This window comes from Curcuma longa, chromosome 11 (genome assembly GCF_044706935.1).
Source record: "Curcuma longa cultivar G26 ecotype Majalengka, Jawa Barat chromosome 11, ITB_CL_G26_1.1, whole genome shotgun sequence".
NCBI classification, from domain to species: Eukaryota; Viridiplantae; Streptophyta; class Magnoliopsida; order Zingiberales; family Zingiberaceae; genus Curcuma; species Curcuma longa.
In genome coordinates, this window is record NC_133871.1 from 26780189 (window position 1) to 26795817 (window position 15629).

Consider the following 15629-nt stretch of genomic DNA (forward strand, 5'->3'; position numbering starts at 1 on the left):
CTACTTATTAAACTCACAGGATACATCATGTCTGGCTTTGTCGTAGTTAAATACATCAAACTGCTAACAATTTGCTTATAAATTGTACCATCCACCTTCTTCCCTTCATGATCCTTATTTAACTTCAAGCCAAACTCAGTTGGAGTGTTTATAGGATTGCAATCCTTCATTTGAAACCTGTCAAAATTTCTTGCACATACTTCTTTTGGGAAATAAAGATTCCATTAGCTGATTGCACTACTTCTATGCCAAAGAAGTAATGCATCATATCAAGATAAGACATTTCAAATTCAACCATCAAAGATTTCTTGAATTCTTGAAATATGACATCATCAGTTCTAGTAAATATAAGATTGTCTACATATAAGCAGACAATGAGCAATTTTCTCTTACCTTCAATTTTAACAAAGAGTGTGTGCTCATATGGACATTTGTGAAAGCCTTCTTTTAAAAAATAAGTCTCAATGTGACTATACCAAGCTCGTGGAACTTGTTTTAATTCATAGAGAACTTTCTTTAATCTATATACTCTTAATATGACCAAGGGGTTGTTCTACAAATACCTTTTCCTCCAAGTTTCCATATAAGAATGTCGATTTGGCATCTAACTGGTAAATAGACTACGAGTTCTGTGCCACCAATGCAACCATCAATCTGATTGTGTCATATTTTACAATGGAAGCAAAAAGTTCTGTACAATCAATCTCATACTCTTATATCCCTTAGCTACTAAACGCGTCTTATACTTGTCAACTTCATCATTTTCTTTTAGCTTTATTTTGAAGACCCACTTTACACCAATGGTTTTGTGCCCTTTCGGAAGATCAGTCAACTCCCAAGTATCGTTTCTTTCAATGACTTCAATTTCATCATTCATCACCTTACGCCATTTTGCATCTTTGATGACACTTTCAAAGTTTGTAGGATCATAATATGAAAATAAAGCAAAATAAGTGATTGGATCTTCAATTCTGTTACCTCATAGTCTTTCATCCATGCAGGTCTTCTTCGAATTCGACGAAGAGATTGAGCTGCTGTATCAGTAGCTTCTGCTATTGTTGGCAAAATTTCAGCAGTTGTTGGACTAACTTCTGATGAATTTTCAGGCATAAGGACTGCTGATGTTGGCTCTCTTTCAGAATAATTGTCAAAAAGAACTTGAGTCGGTTGCTGCCTATTTCAATCCCAATTGTTTTACTCATCAAAGATAATATCTCGACACAATCTTTTTAGTTTGTGGATTAAACAATTTATACACTTTGGATACTTCACTAACACCAAGAAAGACACACCTTTCCCTCTTATCATCAAGTTTCCTCCTTTTCTCATCCGGGATATGTGCATAGGCGATGCAACCAAAAATTTTAAAATAATATACAGTTGGTTTCCTTCCACTCTAAGCTTCCTCTGGTGTCATATTTTGAATAGCAAGTGTAGGACTTCTGTTCAAGATGTGAACACTCTAATTTACTGCTTTAGACTAAAAAGTTTTTGAAATCCTCTCTTTTGTCAACATGCTTCTCACCATATTAAGAATAGTTCTATTTTTTCTCTCTGATACACCATTTTATTGGGGTGTATAAGCAGCTGTCAGCTCTTTTTGAATGTCATAAACTTCACAAAAACCTTCAAATTTGGTTCAGCAATATTCTCCACCATGATATTTTCAGAGGGTCTTAATGGCATTTCCTGTTTCATTTTCTACATAAGCCTTGAAACTCTGAAATGCACAAAATGTTTTTGATTTTTCATGTAAAAAATAAACCCAAATTTTTCAAGTATAATCAGTATCTTTTACCTCCATTAGAACATGGTGTTATCGGGCCGCATATATCGGAATGAATTAGCTCCAAAACATTTTTTGCTCGCCATAATTTCCCCTGAGGAAATTGAGAACAATGTTGTTTACCAACAACACATTCTTCACAAACTTGGGAAGGAATACTAATATGAGGAAGACTTGTCACTATATTTTTTGCTGGAGGATCTTCAATCCACCAAAACTCAAGTGGTCATAACGAAAATGCCACAACGAAGAAGGATCTCTTACCTTATCTACCAAACAAGATTGCACACTTGTAATCTTCAATGGAAACAACCTGTTTGAATTCATTTTCACAATAGCAATGGCTCTCATCTTGTGGGATCATAAATCTCACAAGCACCCTTTTGAATAGTGATCACATAATTCTTTTCATGCAACTTACCAACACTTAACAAATTACTTTTCAAGTCAGGATCTACAGAACCATTCTTGGTTCTTATCTTTATATTATCCTTTCGCATCACTTTCACAGTAGAACAATCATCAAAATTTACTGTATAATGAAAGCCTTCATTTAAATAAGAAAAAGAAGACTTACTTTCACACATGTGATTACTGCAGCTCGTATCCACGTACCAAACGTCAGACTCAGGTTCCTGATTAGCTTGAACAGCCATTAGCAAAGTTTCCACTTCTTGCTTTTCGGCAAAATTCACTTGCGCTTCCTTTTCTTTGTCTTCAGGTAGTTTAGTATAACATTCATAACGATAATATCCAAATTTATGACATCTAAAACACCCTACCTTTGATTTTTCAAAATGTTGATATCATCCTATGTCTTTGCCCCGAAAATGACCATCATCAACTTCGAAAAACCTGCTGTCATCTCTATTGCCTCGATCTCCTCTTCCTCTACCTCTACATCTACCTCTACCCCTTCCTCTAAAGTTTGAGAAATGAGTAGAGATAGAAAGCCTTTAAAGCTTGCTCCTCTGAAGTTGAACTTCGGTTCATCTTCTGTTCATGGACCAGTAAGGAGCTTTGCAGTTCATCAAAAGAAAATGCATCAATGTTTTTGGATTCTTCAATAGAACACACAACATAATCAAATTTGGTGTCAGAGAACACAATATCTTCTCCACAATTGTGACATCTCCTATCTTCCCAATATGAAATCACATTTTTTTTGTTGATCTCTATAGTTCTGGCATAGTAACTGGTGACAGATTCTCCATCCTTCATTTGTAGAGTCTCAAAATCTCTTCTCAAAGCTTGAAGTTGTGCACGCTTCACTAGCAAAGCCTTGATATTTTTTCTTCGTGGAATCCCAAATATCTTTGAAAGTTTCTTTGCTAAGAATTGTTTCCTGGATGGGACCATCAATTGCTTGAATTCTAGATACAACAATTTACCAATATTCTTTTGATCATAGAAAATTCTCAATACTCCAATGGTTATAGTGACCATCAAAACACGAAATCGCAGGTTGCACAAAATTATTTTCAGACGTCATTGAAGTGGAAAATCATTTGCCACACAGAATAAGAGCAATTTAACAAACCGCCACCGTCGAAGTTTAGAACTATTTAAACTTCTGATCACCTGAACGATCAAAATGAAGGCGAAACAAACATCAAATTTAGAAGTTGTGAGAAAGCACTTACCTAAAGACTAGAACAAAGGAACGACTCGGACATAACTAATGACTCGGACAAACACTAATCTCATTTAAATCTTAAGAGCTTCTCTTCGCATCATAATACAATTAAAGTGATAACTTCTCGATGAAGTCCGTTAGCACTTGGTAGGAGGTTCCTCCGACATCTGCCGCCGCGGCTCCCATCGTCGCAGCCGACGCCGTCAGCCCCTCCGCAGCCATCAGATCCCTCAACCGCTCGCTTATCTCCTCCCCCTTTACTGGCTCCTCTTCTGGTTGCCAGCTCCACCCTTCCACCCAAATCCCCAATCCGGCCCGCGCCATTGCCGCTGCGTTCACCCTCTGGTCGCCGCCCATCGGCCACGCCAGCATCCTCACCCCGTACAGTGCCGCCTCAGTCACTGAGTTCCAGCCGGAGTGGCTCATGAAGCCTCCCACCGCCGGGTGCCGCAGGATCTCCGCCTGCTCTAACCAATCCTTAACCACCATCCCTCTGTCCTTGATCTTAGCCAAGTATTCCTCCCCCAGCAGCTCCTCCAATCCCACCTCCTCCTGATCCACCACCTTGCTGTTCACCGCCCACAGGAATCTCAACCCGCTCCTCTCCAGCCCGATCCCTAACTCCCTTATTTGCTTCGGCGGCATCGCCGTCCGGCTGCCAAAGCTCACGTACACCACCGATCTGTCCGGCTGCTGATCCAGCCAAGCCAGCGGCCCCGAGACGGAATCCCCTTCCCCGCTCATCGCGGGTAGGATCGGCCCGATCGCTAACACCGGGGGCAGATCAGGCGTCACTTTCCCCTCGTTGAGCGCGAGCGCCTCGGGCTCCAACGCATGCAAGGTGTTCACTAAAATGCCGACGGCTTTTGGGAGCGCTTGCCCGTTCTCGATGAATTGCTTCGTGAAGAGCTGGTTTGGGTCGTGCAGCAGCACGGGGACGCTGGACTTTGGCACCCTCCCCGTCCCGGGGATGTCAATGTCGCCGACCTCGAAAGTGTTCTTCGTGGCGAGATAGGTGGGAAAGTAGGCGCAGAGCGCGAGCATCGCGGCGGAGGAGATGAAGTAGACGTAGCCGGGGATGCCCATTTCGGCGACCGCGGGGAGGTAGGAGGACGCCACCGCGACGTCGACGATCGCGGCGGAAACGGGCGGCGAGGCGTCGGCGAGAACGCGCGGGAGCAGGTGCGCCGAACGGGCAACGGCGGATGGATTCGACGCGGACGAAGGGGTCGGTACAGTCGAGCTCGGACGGGTCAAGCAGTCGGAGATGGAGGTCGAGGCGGCGGACGCCGGGGAACGCGGCAAAGAAGGCTTCGACGTGGCGGGCCTCTGTGGCTGAGACCTTGGGATGGGTTAAAAGGGAGACGCGGGTGGCGGGCGGCGAGCTGGGCCGCGAGGCGCAGCAAGGGCATCTGACGCGGCAGTGGCGGGCGGTTCAAAAGCATGAACGCGTTAACGTGCAGATGCAGCCAAGCGCAGCGATTAACGCACCGTTGGATGCTCTGAGGTGACCCATCCTGGCGCTTGGGACTATGACGATATGGGGAGTTCGCCGGCGATCGCCGTACGGCTGCATCTCGGCCATCGTTGGATCGGAGATCGCGAGCTTGTTTGGCGGAGTCAACAACAATGGCGCATGGGCTGGCACTATAAAACTTTGCGGTTGGGCGAAGCTAACGGCTAGTTGGATTTCGCCTAAAATATATTATTACTTTCAGAGAATCAATCCGACCAACTTATATCTATCTAACTCATCTAGTTCATTTGATTTGACCAGGCCAATCATTTGTTTTGCAAGATCAATTGGAACCACCCGACAACACTAATAACTACATTCATGGCAACTCAATTATGATCTGCATGACACGACATGATATGTCTGCTCAATTATTGATCTCTGTGACATGATATATCACTTTCAAAATTAGTCATCATGTTCAAAATTATTACTTGAATATGAAATTGAAGTAATCTCCTTCTCATTACAATTTTTTAATTTATTTATTTACAGATAATTTATTTATTTATTAAAATCATTTTTAAAATTAATTGATTTTAAAATTTGACACTTAAAAAAAACCAAATGTGACCTGATTCAACCTCGCCTACGCACTGAAGATATCCAAAACCACCATGCACTGAATTTGGTAAACAATAGTGTATGGTAACTCCAATGGGATCAAAGTCCTTGATGATGACCATGTTATCCTGGTTAGATCAGTTGAAATGAGATCATGGCCCAACCTATTCATATAGGGAAGGGTTCTAGAGGAATTGAGATCTTGTGCTGAGGGAACTGTTAGACTGTTAGATGAGCAGGATAGAAAATTTTTAATCTAATTCAATCCAAAATGAATTATGAATTAGATGGATCGGTTCACTCACGAACCTATTAAAAAATAAAAAATATTAAAAATTTAGATTATAGATTATGAATCTATTGAATTTTCTATTGTACTTTAAATTTTAATTTTTTTCTCAATCAACAAGTTAACATGAGCCTACCATAAATCGGTCCGCCTGGACCTGTAACTCGCATGAGCTGATTCGTTTAAGTTCGTAAGATGATGGACAGGGGCGGATGTATTAAGGGGCCCGGGGGGGCCATGACCCCCCAGCTCAAGTTGAACCTTTAATGTGTTTAGATTAAACCCTTAGGGTTACTGGTTAATAAGTTTTAGGGTTAATGGGTTGTTGATCTATTGGATCCTAAACCAACCCGATAAGCCGATAAGGAAACCTAGAAATCGCGAGTCTGCCTTCGTTGGGTCCTGATAGCGCCTCCGTCTTCTTCGTGTCTTCGTCGGGCGCGGCGGCAACAACTTCAGCTTGGATTGTTGACGATCTGCAAGGTGGCTGAGGACGCCGGTGAGTGAAGGGTGGATTGGGCAGTGCCGGTAACAGGGTCAATCGGCGGTGGCAGTGGTGTGAAGGGCAGACCGAAAGAGTCGAAGAGAAGAAGTAAATCGGATGAGTTTCAGCCGAATATGTAAGTTTGTACTTAGGTCCTTGATATGTATCTTTGAGCAATTCTTTTGTTCAAATGAGTATATCGTTTTCATTATATGACCCCCTCAAATATGAAATCCTGGATCCGTCCCTGATGATGGATTGATAAAATTTCAATCTAACTTTGTTAAATTATTTGAGGGAGATAAGTCAATCCGACGGACCTAACTTAAATTAATTCCTTGAAATAACACATCTCACCGAGTATATTTTATTCGATAAAGAACCATCAATAGAGCCAATTATGTTAGTGCATTTTGTTTTGACGTCTCTCCTTACACAATTCACTCCTTTTAATATACTTCTTATAATACTAAAAAAAATAATGGACATTAATTGAGTTTATAACTCAATGTTTGTAAAAGAATAGAAATTGAGGTACAAGACATCTAAAAGTGTTCACCTAGTATATGCTTCTTAAGGTTCCAGCAAAAAGAGGAAAATGACTAATGTTATAGAAAAAGATAAGCAAACTATAGATTATGGAGTTTATGATCATATGAACAAAAACGGTCACAAATATGCCAACTAACATATTAAGATCATCTCCAACCCATATCACCAAATTTAGTATCATTTTCACGTGCAATTTCAACACCAAATACTATTTCAACTCCAATCCACTCACACCATTTTACACCAAAAAGGAATATTCTTTAGAATATTCTATTTATTTTTATTCATTTATTCATAATTTAATTATCGATATATATTTTAATTTAATAATTAATTTATGATAATTATTATATTTAAAATTAATATTTTATTTATATTTAATAAGTTAATTTTTTAAATTTATAATTATTATGATTTTTATTTTTAATATTTATTACATAATTATTCAGACATAAATATATTTTAAAAAATCACACACAATTAGAATAAAATATATTACTAATATAAAGCAGTCAATAATACTTAATTAAAAATACAATATTATGAGAATTTAACATTCAGAATTACTATATTGTTCTCATATATGATCAATTAATGCATTTCGCAGAGCAATATGAGCTTCTTTGTCTTTGATTTGTTTGTATCTAGCTAAAAATCTTCAAACCGAGTACGCTCATCTATTACTGCCTCAACATCTGGAGTTGACACCTCAAAGTGTTCCACAATTCGTGTATTTAAAAAACAGTAAAATTTTTGACTTTGTTAGTTCGAAAATTAATTTAGCAATCGTACTTATTAACATCTTGTAGATAGATATGATACTATTACTCACATATGTATCATTATACATGGGGTTGATTACTGATTGATGGTGAAAAACGGAGAATAACAAGATCGATAGATATTTTTTGGTTTTATTTAGAAATCGATGTCTTCCTGGATTTAAATTTTGAGAGAATGATCATTACAATCGTCTTCTTCGTCATTTGCAAGAACTCCCACGCGTCGTCTCTTCTCTTCGCATCACCCAATTACAGTGATAACCTCTCGATGAAGTGCGTTAGCACCTGATAGGAGGTTCCTCCGACATCTGCCGCCGCGGCTCCCATCGTCGCTGCCGACGCCGTCAGGCCCTCCGCGGCCATCAGATCCCTCAACCGCTCGCTTATCTCCTCCCCCTTTACTGGCTCCTTTTCTGCCTGCCAGCTCCACCCTTCCACCCAAATCCCCAATCCGCCCCGCGCCACCACCGCTGCGTTCACCCTCTGGTCGCCGCCCATCGGCCACGCCAGCATCCTCACCCCATACAGTGCCGCCTCCGTCACTGAGTTCCAGCCGCAGTGGCTCACGAAGCATCCCACCGCCCGGTGCCGCAGGATCTCCACCTGTTCTACCCAATCCTTCACCACCATCCCCCTGTCCTTGATCTTAGTCAGGTATTCCTCCCCCAGTAGCTCCTCCAATCCCACTTCCACCTCCGCCCGATCCACCACCTTGCTCTTCACCACCCAGAGGAATCTCAACCCGCTCCTCTCCAGCCCGATCCCTAACTCCCTTATTTGCTCCGCCGGCATCGCCGTCCGACTCCCAAAGCTCACGTACACCACCGATCTGTCCGGCTGCTGATCCAGCCAAGCGAGCGGCGCCGAGACGGACTCCCCTTCCCCGCTCATCGCGGGTAGGATCGGCCCGATCGCCAACACCGGGGGCAGATCGGGCGTCACTTTCCCCTCGTTGAGCGCCGCGAGCGCCTCGGGCTCCAACGCATGGAAGGTGTTCACTAAAATGCCGTCGGCTTTTGGGAGCGCTTGCCCGTTCTCGAGGAATTGCTTCGCGAAGAGCTGGTTTGGGTCGCGCAGCAGCACGGGGAGGCTGGACTTCGGCACCCTCCCCGCCCCGGGGATGTCGATGTCGCCGACGCCGAAAGTGCTCTTCGTGGCGAGGTAGGTGGGAAGGTAGGCGCAGAGCGCGAGCATCGCCGCGGAGGAGGTGAAGAGGACGTAGCCGGGGATTCCCATGTCGGCGACCGCGGGGAGGTAGGAGGACGCCGCCGCGATGTCGACGATCGCGGCGGAAACGGGCGGCGAGGCGTCGGCGAGAACGCGCGGGAGCAGGTGGGCCGAACGGCGGATGGATTCGAAGCGGAGGAAGAAGGGGTCGGTGCAGTCGAGCTCGGACGGGTCGAGCAGTGGGAGGTGGAGGTCGAGGGGGCGGATGTCGGGGAACGCGGCGAAGAAGGCGTCGATGTGGCGGGCCTCCGCGGCGGAGACCGTAGGATGGGTGGTCAAGAGGGAGACGCGGCAGTCGCGGGCGGAGAGCTGGGACGCCAGGCGCAGGAAGGGGGTGAGGTGACCCATCCCGGCGCTTGGGACGAGGACGATATGGGGAGTTCGACGGCGGTCGCCGTACGGCTGCGTCTCGGCCATCGTTGGATCGGCGACGGCGAGCTTGTTTGGTGGGTTCAACTACAACGGCACATGGGCTGGCACTATAAAACTTCGCAGTTGGGCGAGCGAAAGCTTGCTGATGGTTACAGCTAACAAAGTAGATCTAACGGTCTCGGTGAGTCGAAGCTTCCGGGTAGTTGTAACTAACAACGGGTGCGCGGATTCATTGCCAATTCCTTGGATTTAGGATCGGAAATCCATGGTGTTGGATTTCACCTAAAATATAATATTATTTTTAAAAAACCTTATTTATTTATTTATTTATTATTATTTAGAAATTCAAAATATAACTTATACGAGATGAATTTTTAAAATATCCATTCTATTATTTGAAAAATAATAGAAATGAAAATATTAAAATTTGAACTACAAATTAGACGAATAACCACCCTCAAATCCGATTGATATTGACATGTAAGCTACTTTTGGTAGGACGTAATGTAATCATGTTTGTAATGTAATCAAGTTTGTAATGTAATCAAGATTACATTACTATGTTTGATTGAAGGAATGTATATAATCTTTGATTAAAAGATGATTACATTACAGTATTTAGTGTCCATTATTTTCAGTAAGAAATATAATTTTTATTATTATAAAATACCAATAATACTCTTCCTCCTCGTATCCTATCGTCGTCACCGACGCCACCGTAAGGTAGAAGTTGTCGACCTAACACAGGCCCTCCAGCGCGCACGCCGCCCCCGCCCCCGCTCCGAAGGCGATGCAAGTGACCACCACCGTCAGCGCGAGCGCAACCTTGATCCACACCCGCATCCGTCGCTTCCGCATGTCCATCAGGAACAGCGCGTCGCCAAGTGCGCAGCGGCCGCAGACGTCGACCGCCGCGAGCAGCGCCTCCTCTTGCCAGTCCAGCGCGTGCGCAAGCGGATCGCCGAGCACGACGTCGATGAAGCCGAAGTCGACAAGGACGAAAGCGCAAGGGAATAGCTTGGCAGCCCGCGTGCCCAGCACGAGGTCACCGTAGCCAATGTAGATTTATTTTCTTATAATAAATTAAATGGTTTAAGAAATAAACTTATTTATTTGGCCATAAAACGAAAAGGTATATTTGATACGATAAAAATAGAATCTGTAATGTAATCAGATTCCGTACTATTTCCTTTGTAATCGAGATTACAGATCTTGGCTCTTTTTTTATAATGCAATTACATTACATTACATCTCTAAAATGTTATCAAACAAAGTAAATCATCTTGTAATGTAATCCTGATTACATTACAAGCCTGATTATCTCTTACCAAACATGCCCGTAATGTTTTGTTTCCTAGGAGAAATGTATTGTGTTTTTCTACCAAAGGTTGAAAAAGTCTTTGTAACAACAATCAAATAATAAAATTTTGGAATGAGCAAAAATGAGATACCCAAAAAATGTCAGTGTTTCCACATAAATGAGATAAATAATTGGGCTATTAAATATCAAACAAGATCAATTAGAGTTATTTGTTGCTGTAAGTAGACATGGCATGTTGTACTGTTTATACATCTCGAGCAATTATTTCTATTTTCATACATCATTTAGTGCAAGAGAGGAGGGCGTGGAAGAACCAGCAGTAACTTCAATTGAAAGCAGGGATCAGAGTTCAGATCCTACCAGTTGTCCGAAGGCCCGCATCTTTTCAGTGACCATGGATAAGAAGTTGGTCGAACAATTATCACATCCTGAGAAACCAAACTCGTATTTGGCTGCCAACGATTCCAAGTTTGATGATTAACTGGGTTTAGTTGCAGATATCATGACAAAAGGTCCATTTCTCACGCATGTAAAACCAACCAAGCCACATGTTCTACAAAGATCTTCGAGTTCGCCTTCAGACAGAAAGAGGTAGTTGCTCGAAGCCCGTGTGAAAAACTGCAGACCAAAAGACCTTCATCTTATATAAAAGATCAAATCAGAAGAATATCTTATCGAATACATCAAACAAAGTAAGCTTTGTAGCCATGGGTGTCTGGTTGTTGGTAATGCACTTGTGCTAACATGTTTTAGCATTACATTACGCACGGAGAGGGTGGACCTATGGAGGGTTCTATTCATGTCTGTATCATTATAACGCAAAAGAAATTTGCTTTCTCACTATCTATCTGATCAAAGGAGGATTACCTGGCGAACCGTTTGCAAGATAGGAGCAGTTAGGGGTATTGAATCCAATATGAAGGTTGTTGCAACAAATACACCTCCAGGGCGCAGAATTCTGCTTACTTCTGCTACCTAGAAACGTCACAAAACTTCAGATGGCAAAAAGGGGCAGTTATTTCAGAATAAATCACAATCGGATGATGCCTACCTCCTAGAACAATTTAATTGACTATTGTTGGTCGGATAATAAACTCAAATCTCACGAATTCCTACTCATATTTTCTTCATTTTTTAAAATAAATAAACAAAAAACAAAAGAGAAGGACAATCACATGAGTTGCAGAAAACAAAGGGAACAAAGAGAGAAAGATAATACATACACCAGCAGATGGAGAAGGCCAGCAATGTAAAGCTGCGCCAGCATGTACAGCATCAATGGAACTTGAAACAAAAGGAAGCCTAGAGATATCAGCTCTAACCAAAATTAAGTTGCTGAAACAGAATAACAGTGATTATTATAAGTTGATGCTGTAGATGGAAAAGGAACTAATATGATTTAATTATCATAAAGATAAAATACAATGTCAAGAAGTTCGTTACTCTTTTGAAATGCCTTCCTGGTTGATGAAATCGCGGCACTGCTGCAGCATGTTCTCTGAGAAATCCAAAGCAACAACCAGTGAGAACATCTCGCTTTTAGCAAAAAGCCTTGAGAACAAACCACTCCCACAACTAGCATCTATGATAGTTCCTCCAGCAGTGGGTTTAAGATATCCTTTAGCCATTTCAAACTGCAGTGAGACACCAAGAACATGAAAACAAAACATAGAAGTCCAATTAGGGAAATGCAAAGAGAAATGGTTTGTAAGAATTCATACTAATCCCTGCAAGTATTGTATGAAGTTGTTTTTAACAATAGTACAATATTAGCATCTTGATTTTATTTCAATACAGTTTCCATTGCTATTGCTATTTTAGAATGTGGTATGCAACCGCCAGGTTGAAGCATACAAATCTTAAAGCAATAATGATATAGTATCCTAATCTGTTGTTCAAATTAAGTTGCAAGCTAAATAGAAGAAACAAGAAATAGAGTCAACAAACCTCTCTCTCTGGACCAGGAAAACCACCCCATACAAAATTTTGACGCCACCCCCTCTCATAAAGAAATGATACCAATGGAATCCTGTTCAATAAGCTCTGTTAGATATTCCTAAAGCAAATGCTGCAACTTGTTATTCACAAATTCAAAAATTATACATGGCCCGTCTGTCAAGAGATTCAAATAATAATTTTTAGCTAGCATTTTTTAAGACAAAAAGTTTCGCCAAGAAAAACAGTGTTGATAGTAGGCTCGTCTGTTTTTTTTTAAGAACACATATAAACATAGTTGACGGCTCATCAGGATCATTGTCACATCATCATCATGAAGATATGGGCCGGTTGCATGAATTCCATTGAGCTTTATACAAAAGTATGATAGCTTTCTTTAATTTCTAATTACTCACACATTTAACCCTGATGGAATCTAATTTGACTATGCTAGATAGCTTTAGAAGGGTAACTAGTGGAGTTATAAGGGTAGCTCTTGATAGGCAGATCCACATGCCAACAAAATCGCAGAAAGATATTGTGTTCATGGAAAAATCTCAAGGACATATGAGGTGTTAGCACTGTAAAGCACTTAAATAGCTAAGTACACATTAGGACACCAGGCGGACAAAAGAGAAATTTTGTCAATTTTTTGGGTCAAGGAACTAAGAGATTTGCTTACACGGTGCTTGCCATAGCATTGGCATCCAATGCTCAATTGGATAAACTTAACCCCTTAAAGAAGATAGAACTAAGAGCCAGAAACAGAATGACAGGATCTATTAAAGCATGAAGATATCTGCCTAAGGAATATAGATAAAACATGTACTTTAACATATACAGGAACGATGAAAAACAGTGTAATTAGACTGGGAAGTGAGCTTAGCAACCACAAACATTAACCTAATTTATTTCTACAATCAGATAATCATTTATTAGCACTACCAAAATGTTTCAAAAGGTTTGTACACCCTTAGCCCCCTACAAAGTTATCAACTACAACAATAACAAACATGAAAGTCTGAATGTTGCAAAACATATGCCAATGGACGTCATGTCCAGGATCATTGTAGTTCGGATAGGACCTTGGACAATAATTTGAACCTAAGTAATGTGGTTTGTACTAAAGTTGAGGTTCACTATATTTTTTAGACAAGCTTGCACATATAAATGAAACAAGAATTTCCTATTTCAACTTGTACATATATATCTAGCTTGTCTTTGGCACTTTGTCATGAATAGAAAAAAAATCCTACCAGCCCAGCCAGCCAATGATAACAAAACTATCATTTTATCACAGTAGTTACATATCAAATATGTAACATTCTCAAATCGCCAGCAAACAAGGAACGTGTGACCTCCTAAGCCTAATCCATGAATGAATCATCCCAGAGATGTCTACATATAGAACAAAAATTATTCAGCAAATGGAAAGCTAATTATCTTGTGAAAGCAAATCCAGCAATCATTTCTATGACTATTTTCAGAAATGCAACTATAAAGAAAAAGCCTTTTATCCGTATAAACTCAATCCATTCCATTTATTTAAATTAATCCTTTTTTATCCAAAAAAAACTAGATAACCAGTATTTTTGGTCCCAAGCCCGGATGAAGAATATTGAGGATTGCATCAGACCTATATAACCACAGTCAATGTGAAAGCTTATCTAAATCTACGAACACAAATTTTTAATAGCTAACCCCAAATAATTGACACAAACATAATACCTAAAAAGTTCAGTTGCTGCTGGCATAGTTTCAGCATAATCCTTGGAACCACTGGCTACTGTCAGATCAAGAAATATGCCATTGCTGAGATAATCTTTCTTGCAAGTATGGCATTCAAAATTGGACCCAGATTCAGATGCCCTGTAATAAGCTAAAGTATATATTATATATGAAATTCAAAACCAAATCACCAAGTTCAAATGGAGAATTTGGATGCAATTGTCTTTTCCTTGGCACACAACATCAAAAAAAACAGCGCAACTAATAATATAAATACTCACAATCTTATGACTGGACCATTTTTGCTGATTAAAGGATTGTAGCATATAGGGCAAGCCAATATGGGGATGTCAGTGCTAATTTTTGCATCTAGAACGGCATCCTAAGAAACAACACATCAGAGAAGAATTATTGAATAAGAGACAAACAGTTATCTGCTTAGCAGTAGACCTCTAAGGCGCACAGTTTATATAATCATCAAGAGACAACAGAATTTTATGTATAAAAAAATTAAATTCAGAAGAATTTAGCAAATCTACCAAAAAAATAGATCCATTAATGTCCATAAAAATTGTTTAGTTAAAAACAATTAATGAGGGCTACAGAAATTAAGACTAACTTTCATACTGTAATTAGAAACTTCATAGGATAAATTTCGTAGATTAAGCAGGAATTGTAATTCCTTATTCAACAAGAACAAGCTATATCGTAACATAAAAGTTTCATGTCAGCTTACTGTCAGTAATGCCTAGGCCAGTTAAGCTAATTTATTAGTTTTATGCTCGCCTAAGCATGTTATGGTTTTATGCTAACGAATATGGAGAAATATCGTTCTACATACAATTCTGCTAAATGAGAAGAATGTCTAGGATTTATGGGGTCGCTGCTGTAATTTCTAAAGCACGATGGAATTCACGAGCTATTCCTGAGGGCTCGCACGGCAACTGCCCCAAATAGCTCAAATACTGTACCTAAGATTTCCTACAACCACAGCTTTTAGGTTAAACACACGACCAGGAAGCAACACTCAAGAAGAACGAGAGTGGAAAACAACAGTTATAATATCAAAGGTTTGCCACTAACACTTCGTTACCGGATGGGATTCAGCAGTATCCGTCTGAGGCGGAGAATAGGAAGACGAGGAGGCCGTGGCTGCGCGAGCGATTCCGCCCACAGGAAGATGCCGGCTGGCAACGAAGCGCGGCCAGCGAAGGAAGCAACGTCGCGGAGAGAGGACGCTGCCGAAATTCCATGCCAGTGTCCCCGCCATTCTCTCTCTCTCTCTCTCTCTCTGGTTCTTTCCGGCAGTATCTTGACGTCCATTGACGGCGATGGATGGGTTTTCGATCACCGCCACACATGTTGCGCGGCTGTCCTGCGAACGCATCGGCAGGCCTCTACTATTGGGTTTTCTTAAGCCCATTAAAGGCCCAATAC

At 41.2% G+C, this 15629-nt stretch overlaps 2 protein-coding genes and 1 pseudogene across 2 annotated transcripts; all 3 read right to left on the reverse strand.

The window, feature by feature from the left end:
* Nucleotides 1–3277: 3277 nt before the first annotated feature.
* On the reverse strand, nucleotides 3278–5007 carry LOC141837483 (UDP-glycosyltransferase CGT-like; annotated as a pseudogene).
* Nucleotides 5008–7725: 2718 nt separating this feature from the next.
* On the reverse strand, nucleotides 7726–9274 carry LOC141840172 (UDP-glycosyltransferase CGT-like). Its single transcript, XM_074728077.1, has one exon. The coding sequence runs from the start codon at nucleotides 9251–9253 to the stop codon at nucleotides 7859–7861; it is 1395 nt and encodes a 464-aa protein (XP_074584178.1). The 5' UTR covers nucleotides 9254–9274; the 3' UTR covers nucleotides 7726–7858.
* Nucleotides 9275–10699: 1425 nt separating this feature from the next.
* LOC141840861 (putative methyltransferase At1g78140, chloroplastic) lies at nucleotides 10700–15579 on the reverse strand. The gene is made up of 8 exons (XM_074728944.1): nucleotides 15286–15579; nucleotides 14474–14574; nucleotides 14193–14333; nucleotides 12477–12558; nucleotides 11973–12163; nucleotides 11753–11864; nucleotides 11397–11504; nucleotides 10700–11147 (listed from the first exon to the last, which is right to left on the reverse strand). The coding sequence occupies exons 1-8, from the start codon at nucleotides 15577–15579 to the stop codon at nucleotides 11007–11009; spliced, it is 1170 nt and encodes a 389-aa protein (XP_074585045.1). The 3' UTR covers nucleotides 10700–11006.
* Nucleotides 15580–15629: the final 50 nt, after the last annotated feature.